This window comes from Chironomus tepperi, unplaced genomic scaffold (genome assembly GCF_022539635.2).
Source record: "Chironomus tepperi strain 1889 unplaced genomic scaffold, CSIRO-AGI_Ctep_v1 contig_191, whole genome shotgun sequence".
NCBI lineage: Eukaryota > Metazoa > Arthropoda > Insecta > Diptera > Chironomidae > Chironomus > Chironomus tepperi.
In genome coordinates, this window is record NW_027226313.1 from 134,940 (window position 1) to 154,973 (window position 20,034).

Consider the following 20,034-nt stretch of genomic DNA (forward strand, 5'->3'; position numbering starts at 1 on the left):
AAAATTCCAAAAATTATCATAAATTCATGACTCATAAGTATATATCTTAAACCTACCCTTCAAATCAAAAGGACCCATTGACAGAATATTAGACATATCTCCCATCTATGTCAATTTCCTGCTAAAAGTATGATGTATTTACATGTTAAAAATTTGTATCTGATGTTTAAATAAACCGTGGGATTTTTCTGTCTGATTCTGTAGCTTTTTTTTTCTTCTCTGCTGTGTTTCAATTCATTTTGCTGACGAGATATAAATTGAGGACATGTTCTGAAACATTTTTTTGTTATATTGCAACTTTTTTTCCACACTATGTCAGTTAAAGAAAATTTGTATTGCTGACTCGCCGTTATTTTTTCCAATATTTTATTTGATAGTGCGCGCATTGTACGTATAGTAGGAATGGAATGTGTGCATGAATGTAATAAAACTTATATGACTGAATTTCTATGTCATACATAGCTATAGATTTATGTCTTCAAACTTATTTGACACAATTATGTTCTAGAGAAATGTTTTAAATATGTACAAATTTCAATTCAGGGTGATTTATTGATGATCAACATAATAATGTATTTTGTCTGGACATACGGGTTTGTAGCCGAAAATAGAGTCACGGTACCGCTAAGGGAAATTCGCAACTTGCCTTTAATACGACATAGTAGCGATCTTCAAGCAAGCACGTAGTGTTATTCATGCTTTAGGTACATAAATAAGCTAGTTATAAAGCTACCCCAAGTGGACAAGAATACGCTAGAACGAGTCACCGAATGGAAATAAATGGCCATCAACTGGTTATAACGCATCTCCATACCATCAACTATGACTTTCCGTTCACTAATTAAAAATCGACTTTTGGACCCGCCGCATCCCATCTTCTCTTGTCTTCCTAACACGTATTAAGAGAACGTCCAAACAGAAGTCAGAGCAAAGTCAAACAGACAAGTGTCGCCAATTCTAGTTTTTTTTTTTTGAAACAATTTTTAGATAAAATATGTATAAAATAGCAATACATATATTTATGCTTATGGGAAAATATGATGTATACAGTCGTCGACATATAGAAAACAGTAACACACAAAAAAATGGAATGTACATATTTTTTATGCGACAATCGACAATCATGATAAATTCTTTTTTACCACCATACCACATACAAATATGTATATTCACAAACATTCTTATACACACCGTACCACATAACACCATCATATCATGCGTGCAAAAGTTGAGAAATGAAATGGATTTTTTTGCTTTGTTTTCTGTAACTTTCAATTTGCTATTTCCCGTATATGTTGATGGAATTGAATCAAAAGTGTTGAGATGTGAAAGATATAAATATTTTGAAATTGCTTCTTTTTTATGTCTGCTCCGGAGACTAAAGGCTTAATTTTGAAAGTTAACCTCGACTGCCTTTGAAAAATGATGAATTTAATCAATTTGTATTGTATAAATTTAATCAAGAGAAATGAACTAATTATCGGAAATATCTCCAAAACAATGTAAGTGAAAAAAATCAATTCAGAGACAGTGAACTAGAGTCAATTGAAAAGAATAAGGCACTCACGTCGAATATCAATAAATATTCAAATTTCTTTCATTCCATTCATTTTTCTTGATATATTCTTTTCACTGTCGTCGATTGTTGTTATCGCTTTCCTATAATATCAGCGACGAATATTCGCATATCGAACAAAAAAGAAGTATAAAGAATGTTTGAATTGAATGGCAAGAAAGAACAAAAAGTTTTCTATTTTTATTATGATGGATGGTTGTCAGGAACAACAAAATAAACAATACAGTCATAAGAATCTCTTACAATTGAGCGATTGAAGCGATTTTGAAAAATTTTCTTCTATCATGAACTTCCTACTTCTCTCATTCTTCTTTTCATAGCTAAACATTGCCTTCTTTTATATATCTATTCGCCTTTTAAGCGGGTTTTGGGAAATGGCAAGGGAAATGAAAATCCGCTTATATATTCTATTTGCCTTACTAAGTAGCTTGACGTTTGAATCGTTCAGAGCTTTGGATTAATACCCTCTTACCTTGAAGTTTATCGTATTTAACTCTTGCTATTTAATAGAATAGCATGTATGCTTACTGATTTGTTGAACTCATTAATTAATTGATAGTTCAAGGTAAAGGATTAGGTGATGAAAGTTTGAATTTTTGTATAGATGTAGGTACTACAATTGCAAGTCAAATAACAATCATTGAACTAAAATAAGAAAGAATCTTTTACCATATCTGATTTTATTTATTCAAATCAATATGAGAGACAGAATAAGAACTTGAAATCGGAAACAAGCATTACTACAATCACAATAAATTTCAATTCATTCTTCCTTACTATGTTTTTCTCGTTTCATCGTTTCATTCCTTGTATCTGACTATCAATTTTTTATGTGTATATTTCTTCGCTTCGATTCTTCCTATGTTATGACTTGTCTATTTCTTTTTCCTGTTCCATATATTGAATGGAAAGGCGAGAAATGCATTATTGGCTTTTAAAAATGTAATGCTTATAAAACCTCAGCACTGATACCTCTTTGGATTACTCAATGCTGATTTTTATTGTTATTGCCAGATTTTAATGGTGAATTTTTTACTAACCTAATGATGATTGGCAAGTGATTTAGTGATTCATAATATAGTCTAGTGTTCCAGGGTGTTCCAATAGAAATTCAATTCAAGACACAAGTTTTCCATGAGAAAAATCGATAATATTAAGTTTCGAAGCAGTACAATTAAATATGAATCCTTCGGAAGCAATACAGTGTCAAAAAACTTAAAAGTCTTCTCCATATAGAAACACTTATTTCCCACTAGACTCATAAATTCCTTTACTACCTGCCTTTTTCTTTAAATATCTTGCTTATTAAACAACTTTAAGTTTTCTAATTCTATCATAAAATAGACTCCACCATTAAATATTGAATATGTTTAGAAACTACCTTTATATACCTATACAACCCGAACAGCACTATGTATTCGTTAGGGAAATGCTACGTCAATGCGTTAATGGTAAGATGAGATGTTGCCTAATCCAGTGGTGAGCACCTTATCATCAAAAGTTTGAAAATGCCACGAAAAGTGCGGTCTTGTTATAAGCTTATCAGCAAGACGTGCCGCAAAAAATAAAAAGCAGCCCACAACTGGGCCACCCATCAAGGCGTCTCACTCAGATTCACCTCAAAAATGAGGTTCACCGCATTGTGTCGCTCGGGCAAGTGCTTTTATGTACTCATTAAAACAAAACAAATTTAAGACGGAACCTCAGGAAGAAGAAGTAAATAGCTCAAGTCATACAAGTTTCAAAAAGGCCCTTTTTGTATAAGTTTTCAAGCATATGTATAATTTTAGAGATTTGTGTTTGAAAAAGTTCAGTTTGTTGATGGAATAGACTTTTTTAAGTATAAGTAAGTAGCTAACTTAAAAAATTCACTAATTTTTAAAGACCTACACAATATTTTAAAGAGTACCTAATTTTGTAGCACAGATTAGCACGGTGCATTAATGTTACAAATCCGATAAAATTTAACAAACCTATATCCCTAGTTAATCTGTTCCTTATATACATCTACACAACGAAGCACATCCGCTTTTATATACAAAAAAACACACCCGTACATCCTTTTAAATCTATTTCATAGATAGGAATTAGTTACGCACACGTATATTTGCGTACATAATACCAAATATATAAACAAGTAGAAAGGATGAAGCGTCAATCGAAATAAATTCTTTTTATTTTCCACATCTACTCACTTAATCAAACCCATATGAAAGTTAAAATTAGAGTGTGAGAGATGAGCTATAAAATCATACTGATATGTGAGTAGGGAACGTAATCTAATTGACATGATACACGCTTTTTGTTAGAGTCAGAAAGCATGCTTTTTACAGAGTGGATTTTGAAATCAAAAAAATATTTTCAATTCGTTGTTTTACATTCATCAATGAATAGAATCTGGCTGTATATTGATGATAATGAAGGATATTTTTGAAAAAGTTGTTTGTTTTGAAAACTTTTTGAATTGTGAAGCTCTTGAAGCAACATCAATTGAATGTGAATATTTTCTATTCAATTCAATTCTTATCTATTCAAAAAGGGGGATATCGGAACCATAGAATTCATATATTATTCGGGATATACAAGAATAATTTCATTTTTTAAATACTGTTAATGCCACAATTCGGGTTAAAAATGAAACAAAGAATTTGATATGAATACATACGTTGGCTCATTCGGTGTATTTGAGTCAATGAGACGCTCAGCTCTCGGCATACGATATTGAAATGGATTATTTCGATGACTATGTTCCATTGGCTCATCACCCTGCATTTCAGCATCATCATCATCCTCTTCAGTCTCATCATCCATATCGATTGTTTTTCGTGGCTTTTGTTGATTTGTTTCGTTAATTTCCTTCTCCTCACCGTCATCATCACTCTCATCCTCGGCTGTTAAATCGTCAAAATTTTTATCTATATTATCCTTAATGCCATCATCATCATTTGTTTTTGATTTCTCGCTTGATAAATTCTCTTGATAGAATTCTGTTGTTGTCGTTGTTATATCATCAATACATGGTATACCGACAAAGCAATTTTGCATCGAATTGGGCCGAGTGGATGGATCGCACTGTGTATTGTGAATACCATTTTGATCAATACACTCCACAGACCTCACTTGCATACCTGAACCGCATGATGAAGAACACTTCAAAAAAAAAAGAAGAAAAAAGCTTCAATGATGAAAAAATTTCACACACGAGCTGGTTAATTTATAATAAATTTGATTAAAAATATATTTTTTCAATTATCGTTCAACATTTTCTACGTCTGCGAATATAATTTTTCACTTCAATATTCCCACGAGACATTCACAGAAGTTGACTTTTGAAGAGGTTTTTGCGGATTTCAACAAAAAAAAAGAAGAACCTTATTCCACGAAGGAAAGAGTGATTGTTGAAATTGGGTTATGGTTTTTGACATGATTTTATAAGAAAGTACTTGACTATGTAGACACTTTGTACAGTTAATTTGAACTTTATATTAAAGAAAATTTACAATTTAAAGGAATAAACTTTTCATAAATATGAAAAGTTAAGCATGAAAAAAAATCTTGAAATGTAGAAGGATGGACCGCATATAGTTTTATTTTCCACCTACAATAAATAACTTTTACCCATTTCACGTTTCATGCCATAAAATAAATTGAAGGTTTCCATGGTTTCCAATGATTTTTTTTACCATTCATAAACGAGCTTTTGGTGTTGATGTAAAAGATTCAATTTGGAAGTAAAAATGAAGAATTTTTTGCGTTGGATATAATTTATTAAATTAGCTTTTAAACTTCAGTGTTCTTCGAACTTTTTTGAGGCATGGCACACTTTGGTTGTAGAAAATTCTTTTTGCGGCATACCATTGATTAAGAAAAAATGTTTTACGGCATGCCAACCCGAGCGGCACAAATGAAGAAGGCTTCAGCTTAAGCTCATTAATCTAAACACCAATTGGAAGCCGCAGTATAAACAGAAGCTCTTTGGTGTTAATCAAAGAGATTTAGTAGAAACTTGAAAGCTTCGTGGCTTTATCTTCTTCAATTGTATTGCTAGAGGCAAAATTGTGATGAATTAGAATGTAATCCTAGCATTAGTCCATAACACCAAAATACACTTTTTGACGCTTGAAATAAGCTTTCTAGGTTTGAAACCTGTTCTATGACACACTCAGGTGCAGCGTCATACAGTTTGGTCTACACTGCTTAAAACAGACAATCATGAAAGCTGTTGCTTTTTTCAAGGTAAATGATTACGTTTCATCAGATATCTTAGAAAGATTTCAGCATTTAGGCTTAAAACAGAAGAACAACAGATAAAATAAACAAAACAAGATGGAAAATTGAAGATTTGAACAGTAAAACCAAATCTATTTCAAGAATCAAGTATTCTGCTTCTCATACAGATTGAGCCATATTCTTTAGGCTTCAAATAAGAAAAATCATAAATGGCAGATGTTGCTATATTCTTTAATTTTACATTAAAGGAATCTTATTCAATGAAATTTTTGTTCTTATTATCTACGCCTTCAAGTTTTAACCTTTTGCTATGTAAAGCACAACAAGTCATTTAAAATACAATTTCGAAGAAAAATGTTAAAGTTCAAAAAATTATTTTTATAAACGACTTAAAAAATGGAAGAGCTTTCTATTTGTAACTCATGATTCAGCTATCAAAAAAGACTAATCAATCAACTTACCCCCGACCATTCAGATGCTACCCATTTTGGGCATTCATGTGTATTACAATTCTCTTGTACTCTCGGTCTCATATTTCTACAAGCTTCATCAGGAACACGATGTCGTGCTCCATTACTCTCTTCCGCACAAACAACCAAACGTTCTCGCATGCCACCACCACACGTTTTGTTGCATGGACCCCACTCATCCGTTATCCATCTAATTGATAATTTTGATGTTATATAAAATTAATTTTAATGATGAATGTAAATAAAAGGCAAAACATCTTACTTTGGTGGACACGCATGTGTATTACATTGTACAACAGTTGGTTCAGGTCTTGATCCATGATTACATAATGATTCTTCAACATCAGCACCTGTAAGACGATTCCTACACACTGGTAACGACATTTTGTAGCCTGAAAATATTTTTATACAAGAGAAGAAAGCCACAGAAAGTGTGTAAGTGAAGGTTGATGAATTGTTCGCACACTTGTGTGCTAAATGCCTAATGCAATAATAAAAATCTTTCTCATTCTCTCTTACCTCCGCCACAAGTCACAGAGCATAACGACATTGGCGCAATTTCCCAATGATAAAGTGGTTGAGAGCATGTTGATCCATCGCCTCCACATACACCGCATGAATCTATCTTTTTTGTTGAGCCAATTTTGAGATCACAACCGACTCTCTACATATGTCAGATAATGTACATGATTTTTTTTGTTGTTTTTATTATCGATGGTGGCATCATTTTGTAATTTTTCATTTTTTTATTCACATTGAAAACATATAATATGGACGAGATTTTTTATAGACGAAAAAAGGGAGTAAAAGATAAGAATAAATGAATAATGCTGATTAAGTATGAAATTGTATTAGGAATGAAAATTTAGAACGCAGGTCTATGAAAATGACATTCAATCATATCAGGAACAATATGTAACTTTCATATATATTTTAAAGCTCTATAGAGAGGGACTTCATTCATATCAAGTGTCATGCTTTCTATGATTAAACTTCAAGCAGCCGATAGCGATTTACTTTTTTATTCACAATTCACTATTCTACCCTGTGCCACATTCATACACAATAAAAATTCTTCCATGGCTTTTTATTATAACATCTTCATTTCTACCCTTATTCACCTTCACACATGTTCATCAACCATACTCATGCTTATTGCTTATCATCTCAAGTATGCCAATGAAGAGACTTTGAAAAAAAAAACTGAATGAGAATGTCACAGATGTGTGACTCTATATATATGTGTATAGTGGATATAAGAGCAGGCATAATTTTTTTTCTCCTCTCTCCTTGTATTGACGCTTTTCTTTATTATTTTTTATTATTCATGATGACGATGATATTCAATTCAATGAGATATGAGAGATATATTGAAGTGTATTCCTTTGTGAGGCATTTATGAAGAGAATAGATAAGGTAAGTGGCGTTCTTCACACATATTGAGTATACAAAGATAAAAAAAATGAATAAATTGTACTTGTGTTTGTATACAGGCACTTCAAAAATCATAGATCCTTTCATTTCTTTTGTTTTTCACCTTCCTGTTCATTTTCCATATTTTACTAGACAAATGTTTTTCCACATGACTGAAAAATTTCATTTGTGAATTAAAAGCATCAGAATTAAAAGGTTTTAAATCCTGATAAAATGTCAAAAGACTAACTTTGTTAAGAAGGAGGGCTGTCAAGTAGTTATAAAATAAAATTTAGCTGTTCAGATCTCTGAGATCCATAGCTAAGACTTATATGCGTTTTTTTTTGTTATTGATAATTTAACAAGTGTAGGACGCCAGATATCCAGCTCAAACCTAGACCTACAGTTTAAAGTGGGATCCAAACTGCCTGTAGCCTTGAATAGAATATTGTAAACCGCGTATCCACTTCATGATCGCTGGGTCGATATTGAAATAATTAAGTACCGAAGTACTAAACCATTCAGCAACCGAGCCTCTTCAACTTACTAGCAATCAAGTCATGCTAATTAATCATTAATTCATTATATTATGTAATCACGGAAGCATTTTGTCCTCTTGAAACTGCGTTAAAGTTTACAATTCTTCAAAGTTTTCACAAACTTATCTATAAAACGATCATGTCAGAAACATTCATCATGCCGCATGTTCAGAAAAATGTGAACTTTTTTTTATTCACTCTTTACAGACAGGCATTTTTTTGTTCGCTGCTTTACATACATTTTATGAACAATATAATGTTCGTATATAACATGAATCTGTCTTCATCCACATTCGACCTCCTATCACCTTCTCCACCAACTAACATCATTTGAGCTTCCCATCGTTTGAATCATTTAGTAGAATGAATTTTTTTTTTCCATCCCCGTCCTTTTTGCTCTCTTCATTCTACTTAATGGCACTTTGTCATACAGTCGAAAAAGATTTCTATCTAAATTGTTACTCGTACAACAAGTCATTGGCTGACTGCCTATGAAGCAGGGTCTATAATCTGTAAGTGTTGTGTAGGATGTCAAAATATCGTGACACTTAATCAATTAAGAGTAAGTGAGAGGAAAAATATTGAAAGTGTGGCGCCCAGCACTTCATTCAATTTACTTACAACATGCCATATAAAAATAGGAAAAGGTATTGTGACTAACTATAACTTCTCTTTCATTCCCACTGACCGAAATCAATTTGAAATTGATATTGATATGGATGACATAAAAATCACAAAGTTAATGTGGATGTGATTGAATAAAATGAAAGATTATACCGCATGTGTTCTTTTGACCCTTGTTGGATTTCCGATTGTAAAAACGATTAAGGATTTGCTGCTAAAAATGGCTACGGCAATCCACAAAGCCATTATGTCAAAAAGTTTATTTGAAGGTATTTTAAACACTTTTTTAAAGTTTTTAATCGCATATTAAGAAGAAGAACATTCAGTGACTGAACAATATAAATCAGTAGCTCTTATATCCAAGAGAGGAGAGTCTAGAATATGATCAAGAAGATGAGTGAGATAAAATTGCAAAAGTTTGATGAAGTCTATCTCTTTAGTTTATGAAAATTCACGCATATATCCCATTTATCTTGCCAAAGGGAACAATAAGGTACATTATTTAAAAGAAAAAGGAGGTAAATTGACTAAAAACTTATTAAAGGCATAAACTTTAATCAACTTAGAGTATATAAATGAGAAAACTTTGTTATTTTGACATTTAAAAAAAAGGCGAGCAAAACGGAAGCGGAAAAGAAAAAAATTATCGACGATAAAGGATATTAATGAAGGTCATTTTATTTTCACATGTATAAAATTAATTAGAGAATGAAAATGGTAGGGTATGATAATCATTTACCCACATATATATCCCTTACCTGACATTTTCCTTGAATACACATATCGAGACTGCCAGGTCGACAACGTGTTCCATCTTGAACACGATTTGACAATTGAACAATCACACTTGCTTCTTCCGATTCCTCATCAGACGACTCAGACAGCTTATCGTCACGCAAATGCTCTGGACGACCCCTGTGAAAAAAAAGGTAACAGAATAAATGAAAATAAATAAATTTTTCATGTATAAAAGAAAATTTCTCTGCATATTATATGCGTATGTAAGGATGAATACGTCACCGAAGCAAAAGGAAAAGTAAAATGAACAGAAACGAAAAAAAAAGAAACGGCAACTGACAGTCAGGCAAAAAATTTATCAACGTTGGAATCAAACAAATTACGAAAATATTTTCTCTCTCGTGAGACAGAAATAAAGTGGAACTCGACAGTGACAGCAATAAAAAAAAGGTAGAAAAGAAAAGTGGTGCAGACATAATTGATGAAAATTATCAAGGCGCATTAACCCAATCCTCTTTTAGTTACATATGACTGTAATTGTGTCTAAGTGATAGCGTTAAAGTTGCGTTTCTAATGTTCTAATTTCAAGCTCAGATTGTGTGGGTTTTGATGTATGGTCGATAAAAATTTCCAGCTTTGACATCATGCTCATTGTCTGTTAAGGCTGGTTATATTCCCTAACAAGCAAAGAGATTGAGTTTTTAGGTACCATTGTGGTTTTTCTATAATCTGAGAGCATGTTTTATGCCTGTAAGGGATTAAATACCCTAGCAGGCAAAGAGCATGCTCTCAAGAACAAAGTAAGCTAAAAGTAACGCTCACGAACATGGTTATCTAGCATATTTGAGGTAGGCAGACTCTTTGCATGTTAGCTAATTGATTAATTTGGCTCAGAATGCATAACCTTTGACAGGAATTGCAGCACTTTATGAATGGCATGCTTCTCAACCGATGTACTCATCAGTAAATTACTAGGTAGAGCAAGTTTAATCACATCCTCGAAATGTAATGAGTAGAACATGCAACTACAAGCCAAACAGTAGATTATCTACAAACTGATCCTAATGTGTCTAGCTCAAAAAGCTTAAACATTATTATTGATGTGCCACAAAGTAGTTCAGACAAAATTCGACTTGTGCTAACAGATTGTCATGAAAGGGCTCTTAAAAAAAGGTAGAAACGGAAAACTTTTTTTTTTCTCCTTTCTGAGTGAATAATTACAAAAAGGAAAAGAATCTTTACTTCGACTGAAAACAAAATACCGTCTGAACTCATCTGAATTGATGTAACGAGGAACAAATATCTTTCATCGTTTTTTGTGTGTGTGTCTCTTCTTAGTTACTTTATTTGTTATTCAAAAAAATTGTTGATATAGAAAATTTCCTGCCTTTTTTGCCATGCATACATAGAAATGACATTCTCGTAGTTTTTTTTACTTCCCTTTCATTTTTATTTTCTTCCTTTTCTGCTACATTTCTATATTTAAGACTTTGAAAAATGCTCTTAAAAAACTTTTTTGCATGAGAAAATTCAGAAGAAGTAAAAAAAAAGTTTTGAGTGAAAAACAAATTTCAGTTTTGTGATTCATGAAGACGTCGGAGATGATTATTTCATGAAGCTCTTATGAAAATTGATTTAGCAATGCTACAACTTGGAACTGACTAAAATTTATTTTTTTAAAGCTGTTAATATTTATTTTCTGGTATTTTGAGTGCAAATAAATGGAATTATTTAGTTACATCACTTTGTGAATTATGCATCCTTTGAAATCGTATTATATGCTGCACAAAATTATTGATACTTAGAACTGCAACTCAAATCTTAATTTTGTAAAGTCTTTAAGAGGAGGTTAACCAGTCAAACATAAAAAAAAAACTTTGAAGATTTTTAGGAAACGGTAAACTTAACTAATGAAATTAACATAATGGATACATAAATTTTTCATTCTTTACACGAAGAAAATCGAGACAAGGACAAAGTTTTCTATCGTAACTCTATAAGTCACTCTTCCAGTCGACTGTTTCTACACTAAAACTGAACTTTTTTTTTTCGTTTTTTTGTTGATTATTTCTTATCCATTGCAAATTCGAGTGGAAAATTCCATCTAGAACAAAAAACTTTTCTTTTAACTAACCTGCATGTCAATGCACATGGCTCAGCATAATCGTAATGAGGTGTCCAATTGAATAAAGCACCATCGTATGGAACTTCGTTGTTAGCGGCACATTGTTGAGCACGAAAGTCTTGTTGTTCGGGACATGCTTGCATGTTACATATTCTATATCGTACAGATTCACCTTTACATCCTTGAGGTGAGTGACATCGTCTCAATTGAAATGCTACGCCACCATCGCATGTTCTTGAGCATGTTGAAAAGTCTGACCATGCGGACCAACCTAAAGCTGACTTTCCACTACTTCCACGTCTTTGCATTTCGTCATCTTCAGATTCTTTATTCTCTTCATGGTGAAATGTCGTTGATGATAATGATAATGATGATGATCTTGTCTTTGAGACATCACTATTACTATTATTTGTATTTATAAAAGTAAAAAGTACACCCTGAGGAGAGATAAAAGATAATTTGCATTAATTTTTTTTTTGTTCAAACTAAAAGAGCTGTAAAGAATTGGTCTTCATGTCGAGCGAATTAAAGAATAAGTTTCATGTTAACCCGAATAGCACAATGCGGCGAATTTCAATGTCTTGCCATCAACGCTTCAACACAACAAGTCCAAAACTACATTGTGTTGCTCGGGATAGCTAACGTTTCTCAAAAATTTCAGAAATTATGTAACAACTTCAAGAATCTCTACCCGACTCTGGACATACATAATACATCCAGACGTTCATATTCCAACATGAGTTTGTTAAATAATGTTGTTGTAAGCTTCATGGACTCTTACACATATGTTTATTTGAAAAGAATGAAAGAAAACATTTTTTTTTGTTTGGTTATCACGAAAGGAAAGCATGCGGAAGTAGATACAATATCAGGCTGTGTAGTTTTTCTCGTAAAAAAGTTACAATAAGCGTGTGTGTATTGTGCTTGACAGTTAGGGATGGTAACTTAATTAAAATAAATACTGGATGTTACCAAAAATCATTATCACATCTTATAGAAAGGAAGCATCTTGACATCAAAATAGGAGGTTGATATACAATCATTAACCTTTTAATGAGGTTTTTATTAGCTATATCAACCCAAACAAAAATTGTTATTCTCTTTGTGCTTTTAAATACTTTAAACATTTTAGTCAATTCTCATCCTTTCCTACACAGCTAGAAGAGATAATCTCAGATTACGGAAGGCTTATGATATTCTCGTCAGTTAACGGAATATTGAACATGAAGCAAAATAAAGCACAAAAAAGAAAATATGTAATGTAGTCACAGAAACAAGCGAAAAGAGTAGAATGGATGAATTGAAAAAAAAAAGTCAATTTAAAAAAGTCTCATCACGCCTATACACGCGACATGCTTACCTATAACTGTCAACATAAATTAAAAATAAATTAAGAGAAAGGAAAAAAAATTTGAGAGTAGAAATTGGAGGTACAAAAAAAGAGTTTTTGATGGGACTTTTTTACTGCATAAATGGATATTTATGAGACATTTTTATAAGTTGAGAATTTATTTGTGTACAAAAAGGGGCAATAAAATGAATAACATTTCTGTTTTGCAATAAGTACCAATAATTTTGGTTCTTCTGTTCACTTCTGTTCGGTAGTCAATGATTTGGATGAATAAATCATAAATATTTATTGTCAAGATTATTGCATGATTGACAATCATATAACGGTCATAGCGTTAAGCTATGGCTTTATTAGAAGTTATCACTAACCCAAAATACTGTCTTCATTCTTTCTGACCTGACTAAGCTGAATATATATCCATGCATCAATAGTGTCAAGGATGTTTATGAATATTAACGCCTTACTTAGCCACTATGTATACTTAAGGAATTCACTACTAAAATAATAATTTATCATATTTCTTCAATTTCTATTTAATGGGAAATATCGATCCTTAAACGTCATGATTCTTATTTTATATCGTGACTAAATGGCTGAAAACGTCTCTATTAAGAAAATGAAACAAATTCCACTTAAACGTTTCGCCGTTCAAACTTTGTTCTATCTACAACAATTGTTAATTCCGATAAGAAAATTGCCTTACACCAATGAACCTATTAAGATAAAACTGCCAAGATTTTTTTCCTTTCCTTGTTAAAGATTACAATAATCTCTAATCTAATTCATCATAATATCTTTATGTGCGTGTAATTGAAATAGAATTAAAGTATTTTCTTCCTTTTTTGCCCCATTCCTTATTCCATTTTTTCCATTCTTCATTTGACAAGCAATGAATGAAAGCACATATACAGAGTTGACAAGTATACATTTTTTTGTCGTTCATGGCTAATGTTAAAGTCTATGAAAACAGTGAGGAATCTAGGGCAATGTAATGACTTCATACAAATATGTATATATTTTCAGGATAAATTCTTCTAGTAATTCATGAAAAATAAACTTTTCTAGAACTGAATAGAAGGAGAAAGTAAATAAAAACAATATAAATAAGTAAAACTCCCTTAGGATGAATCTCTGGCTTAATTCTTATTCAACGTCAAAACAATGGCTTACAGATCTTTCCCCCTTCTTGTAAAAAAATACAGTAGAAGTTACAAGTCAATTCTATACTCAATTATTCTACCCACACTAAATAGCTGTTTGTTTCAACTGTTCATAGTTTTATTGCTACGTTGATTCTCTTTAGATTGGTTTCTCAATGGAATCATACTATGGTGGAGAATGTATAAGATGAGTATATTAAGAATTTATTCTTTTGGGATGTCCACGCAATGGACATCAATGACAAAGTGAGAATATTTGACGATTTGGTCGAACAAAGATTTCTAGTCCGTCTGCTTATGTTTAGATCCCAACAATAAAATCACCGGAAAGCGTACGGGTCAAAATCGGCATGACTCAGACCTGAGATCAAAATTCATCGAATCTGATTTGGGACCAGAGTCAAGATGCCTTGTGCCGGATTTCTATGCTTTCCAGGAAAGGTTTTTAACTTATTTATGTACGGCGATCCTTTTCATTCGCCTGACTTGCATTTGCTTTATTCATCGATGAGGGCGGAAGTCTGTTTATGCACTGTACCCAAAATCTATAGCAGAATAAATTTTACTTGAAATTCTTTGCGGGGATTCTGATAAAAAAATACAAAAAAAAATTAATTTTTCATCGATCGATGAGTATGTAAATTCAGCTCATCTAGACATCCTTTTGACAACACAGACAACAGAGTGATACATCAAACATGGAATAAAAATCAGAAATGAACATAAATAGGAATGGAAAGGATGGAAAAACAACTTTTGAGTTTATTTATTATTAATTTGCTGTATGAATAAAACGTCAATTTCGGTAAAAGAGAGGCAAGAGAGCATAATAATGTAAATACTAATTGAATAATGTGAAAGCTAATTCCCACTCCTGCTACTTTTTATCCATTCATTCATTGCCTGCCTACTCGACTTTTACATTATTATTGTATTTTGTATAACAAATTTTGCCTTCTTATGTTTTGTACACTTATTGAGTTTACTGCTTATTTTTTTCTTGTTTCCACTTTTTTTTGTGTTGTTTCTTATTCTTGCTCTTCATGTTGCCCTGACGCGTGCTTTTATAAAAGATATAGCATGCTGGAATGAGTTGGGGTGAGTAATGTTGAGAAGGAAATAAAATTAAACGTATTCGATTGCTGAAATAAAGTTTCTATTTCATATAAAAACTGTATAAAACTTGTTCAGTTTTTCTAACCATCCAAACCACCCAACATCTACCTCCTCAGAATTAATTAATAATTAATTTTTGAGTATTGATTTACAGGGACGTAAAAGAAAACAAAAAGAAACAAATTAGAATACACAGAAAAACTAGCTTAAGATGGAGGAACAAGAAAAACTGAAACAAACATGAAAGGCAAACAATAATGTTTATTTGATGGATAAAAAAAGGCTTAAGAATGTATGAAAAGGGATTCCAAAAAGACGAAATGCAAAAGTTTTCGATGCTTCCATTTTTATGAAAGTTTTTAGTCTTTCCGATCAATACAAGTTTGTCATGGCATTCAGGTGGGGGCAACATGACATCCAGATGGTGGTTACATGGCATCCAGTTGAGAATCACATGACACTAAGGTGAGAACCACATGGCATTCAGATGAGGGCCATAGGGCATTTAGATGTGGGCCACATGGACACAAAAGGCATTTTTACGGAAATTTCTATTTGGACGCCATATAGCAGCCACTTGGCCACTGTCATAAGCAATTTGTGCCATTCGGGTCATCCTTGTATATCATCATGTATATTGTGCATCTCTTTCCTTATCAGATTTCATATCTCTACTCCTTTGAGAGAATGGACAGAAAAAAGAAACTTTCTAAGTACCATCCTTAACAGATCAATCATAAATCGTCACTAAATTGAGAAACCCTACTCAAAAAACTGTGAGATAAAGAAACATAAAAGAGAATTATATTCTTAACATTAAACGATCTCAATTTCAATTTCAGCAAAAAGAACTTAACTGGGATCAGAAAAACTTTATATTTTCGGTCTTTTTAAGGAAAAAAAAGTTATGTGTGTTGAGAAAAAGTTGAGCGAATTGGAGGTGAGCAGCACACAAAGAAAAGGTTTAGTTCCGAGTGAAAAAAAAAATTAAGCATAAAGGAGAACTTTAGTCTTAACTACGTTAGAAAAAATCTTTATCTTTATTCCTGCCTTTGAAACAGCAACAAAAAGAAATTTAGATTAACCTTTAACCTTTCAAAAAATATTATAAAGTTTCAAAACTTGGCAATTTAAGCGATACGTGGAGGCGAAAATGTGTATGTAAAATGAGCTTGATTGTATAAATGTTCTCATCTTTTAAAGATGATTTTATTCTCAGAGACAACTCAGTTATCAACAGAAATTCCTGGTTTTTCATAAAACTCAATTTGTAGCTATACTTAGCCCTAACAGGCAAAGATACCACTTTTAGGTACCGTAGTGGTATTTGTGAACCATGAAAGCATGCTCTTTGCCTGTTAAGGTATGTGCCAATAAATTGACAATTAAGTCATTTAAAAATGGATAACATCCGATCTTGAATAAAAATCAATAGTCTTTAATAAATAATTACATTCTTTCGTGTCTCAAGACCTATTTTGACGCATTTTCCTAAGAAAATGCATGAAAAATTTATTTGAAATAGATAGAAAGAAATAGAGAAACTTATTGATTTTTGAATTTATTAGGGGTCATGATCACAATTTATTGAAGAAAATATGTACAAAACTTGTTAAACACATCTACATGTGTACATTTCAAATAATTATAAACTCTCAAATTAAGAATAGATATCAATATACTAAATTAATTCTAAGCAAAGACTATTATGTCAATTTTTCAATAAATATTCTTATAGGCACTCTTCAACTGTCACTAAGGATTAAAATTTTACTTATATTCAATTCTTAGTACTCGAGTTACTGAAGTAGCGAATGTTCGGAAATCACCAAAATTCGAAGTCGACTTGGATTTTGTAGAGAATCTGAGTCGACCATAAAGAATCCGAGTCAACTTCTAGCTCTGGAAATTGAGTAACTCTGAGAATACTGTATTTACCCCCTTTTTTCTCTCCAATTTGAACTCTACAATAGAATTGTAACCCTTCTCGCCCTAAGAGTTAGTTCACTTATTACGTAGCGGTCTTAAAGGGGAAGATAGGTGACATTTTGTTACGAGGGAGGGGAAGGATGGTTCATAATAAGTAAACATCCCTAAGCATTACGTAATTTTCGAACGTTCTCCTAGGATTTTTTTTTGAAAAGATTACTAAATACTCAACACTCAAGTAACGAAAAGTCAATCGAGTACCAATACCTGATTGTCACCCAAATGGGTATCATGATCACAAAAATCACAAAATTCCCTTTAACAACTTTAAATTAAAGCTAATCAAATCAAAAAACATTTCAATGATCACATAAAGTATCACTCAATCTCGAAATATCACAGCAGATATAATTTTGGACTTGTTCAATTTCAGTATGTACATTTTAGCATATATCTTCTTCATTCATGTCAACTTAAAGCGACAGATATAAATTTCTTGAGTTCATAAGTACAATGTAAACGAAACTAACTTCAAACTTCTCACTTCTGATTGAATGAAAATCAAGAGTTTGTGTCTACAAAGAAGTCAAGACAAGTCAGTCTGTTAAAATGCTTGGAAATTATGCAAACACTATACTACCATTCATACTTCTCTTCAGTTTATGATTCATATAGAAAAAAAAGGTGGAAAGGAAGAGAATAATATGAATGCGCAAACAAAATCAAGTTACAGAGTTAGTGGAGTTGAGTGAAATAAGACGCATTTTTTATATTGTCGTCATTTAAACGGGGATTTGTGTAATATCATTGTAATTTAGTAATCGAATGAACTGAATGCGTTAGAGCTGTTCACTAATTGGACACTAACTTAACTTTAGCTAGTTATAACTGACTAGAGTAGCTATGTCACTTAAATTATTAATTAAATTAGAAATTTGATGATAAGTAGACGCGGGTACAGCAATGCAATAGCACAGACGATTTCTCGAGTGTATTTTTGAAGCTGTCTCCATATATGACTTATTTCATTACTGCATATAAATATTTTGTGATAGACAAAAGTACAAACAGAACGTTAAAATAATTTGTATTGTAAAACTTCCATATGGGTAAAAAAATAAGTGCTTTCGGTAAAAGCAAAGTTATGAAAAAATATTTGCTGAAATCATTGAAATATGTAACGTGATATGAGAAATGTGTACACATTCATATTAATATTAACTTCATATATAGATGTTTTTAACAGCTTTAGGTTTTTTGTTTTGTGAAGAATTTTCCAACTCAGCCGACGTAACATGTTATTAATATTGGTGTTATTCTTATCGCCTCGACCATAAAGTTCGATTTATATGGAAATGAAGGGGAGAATAGGAATGGCAATAATAATAATGATCAAACTCACCAGGTACAATAATAAATGCATAAATTCCATTTTTCATCCGTCAAAATATTTCATTGTTTCAGAATTGCTGATGATTATCTGCAAAACAAGAGGAAAGAGAAAATGAGTTAAATTCAATGTAATAAAACATTTGCAATCGTTAATCACTTTCAAGACCATTTCAAGTTACAATCTTGATATCGTAATGCGATATGGTGAAAGAAAATTGAAAAATTATAATCTTTTTCTTTTCATACTATGACTTGCTTGCTTCCTAAATCGCATTGGCATTTGTGTACGGTCTGAGTAAAGCAAGTTCTTGATGTGAGATAATCGTTTTTATTTCAAATGCTTGTTTGAAATTTCCTTTGATATAATCAATAGCTGTAGTTTTGAAATTATCAATAATTAAATTTTAGCCCTCAATTTTAAAATTAAATGATTATTTGTGAACTGACTCAGAAGGCACACGCCATAGAATTGACTGAAAATTAAAGTCCGGCCAAGACCCGCTGGCCTGTATTTTCTGCATTTTAAATGCACGGGCCTGTAGTTTTTTGCTGAACCTTATACAAATTCTACTGATAATAATACGCCCAGAAACGAGCATAACTCTGGCACAATAATAGATTTGATGAATCCCGAACACCTGATTTTCAGCCTTCTCTAAACAGTATTCCTTCCGTGGGTGTGAGCAACAATGAAATGCTTCTACATTCATAAAATAACACTCAAGTCACAATTTTATCTAAACACATGTATTAGATGTCAGAAGCTGATCTATTAAAACTTCATTAATCAAGAAGATGACGCACATTTATGCTTTTATATAAATAAAAACGAGAAAAAAAGAGAAAAATGTGAAAACGCATAATCTGTTAAAATTTTGTAGTGGGTGATTAATACATCTGTCACTGATTCGGTAACATAGAATGATTACTTATAAGAGGCCGTTCAATTATTACGTTACATAAAAAAAAAATAATTTTTTGAATCCCCATCCTCTTACATCTCTATCGTTACAAACTATTCTTGTGAATCTGGCAAACCGACTGATTCTCAACTGATTCTGAAGAATTCCACAAAATTAATGAAATACTTTTATTTAGGTTGCTCTGTTTAAGACTTTCAAATTCAAGTAAAAAGATTTTTTGAAAAAAAAGAATTTTCTTTAGAAGGCCAAAAGATATGGAAGCTGGAGAGCTGAAATTTGCAGAATTCTAGATTGTAGAATTTTGCAAAATTTTAAAATTTATTAGGGCCATGAAAAACTGTTTTTTTATCTCAAAATTAAAGGAATTATCGACATATTGCATCCGATTGTCTGATCTTTTAATAAGCATTCTCAATAAAAACCAAAAAGAATTTTAGGAAAAAATTGA

The 20,034-nt window shown here is 31.9% G+C and overlaps 1 protein-coding gene across 8 annotated transcripts in view; it reads right to left on the reverse strand.

Annotated features, from left to right (window-relative positions):
* Positions 1-20,034, reverse strand: part of nolo (no long nerve cord) — a 61,909-nt gene that overhangs the window by 17,751 nt on the left and 24,124 nt on the right. For all 8 annotated transcript variants that reach the window (XM_070639244.1, XM_070639243.1, XM_070639242.1 and 5 more), the window contains exons 3-9: positions 18,674-18,751; positions 11,725-12,152; positions 9,611-9,767; positions 6,796-6,940; positions 6,539-6,668; positions 6,268-6,466; positions 4,242-4,726 (exon numbers count right to left, since the gene is read on the reverse strand). In XM_070639244.1, coding sequence (XP_070495345.1) covers positions 4,242-4,726; positions 6,268-6,466; positions 6,539-6,668; positions 6,796-6,940; positions 9,611-9,767; positions 11,725-12,152; positions 18,674-18,703 — 1,574 coding nt within the window. In that variant the 5' untranslated portion in view covers positions 18,704-18,751. The remainder of the gene's footprint in view (positions 1-4,241; positions 4,727-6,267; positions 6,467-6,538; positions 6,669-6,795; positions 6,941-9,610; positions 9,768-11,724; positions 12,153-18,673; positions 18,752-20,034) is intronic.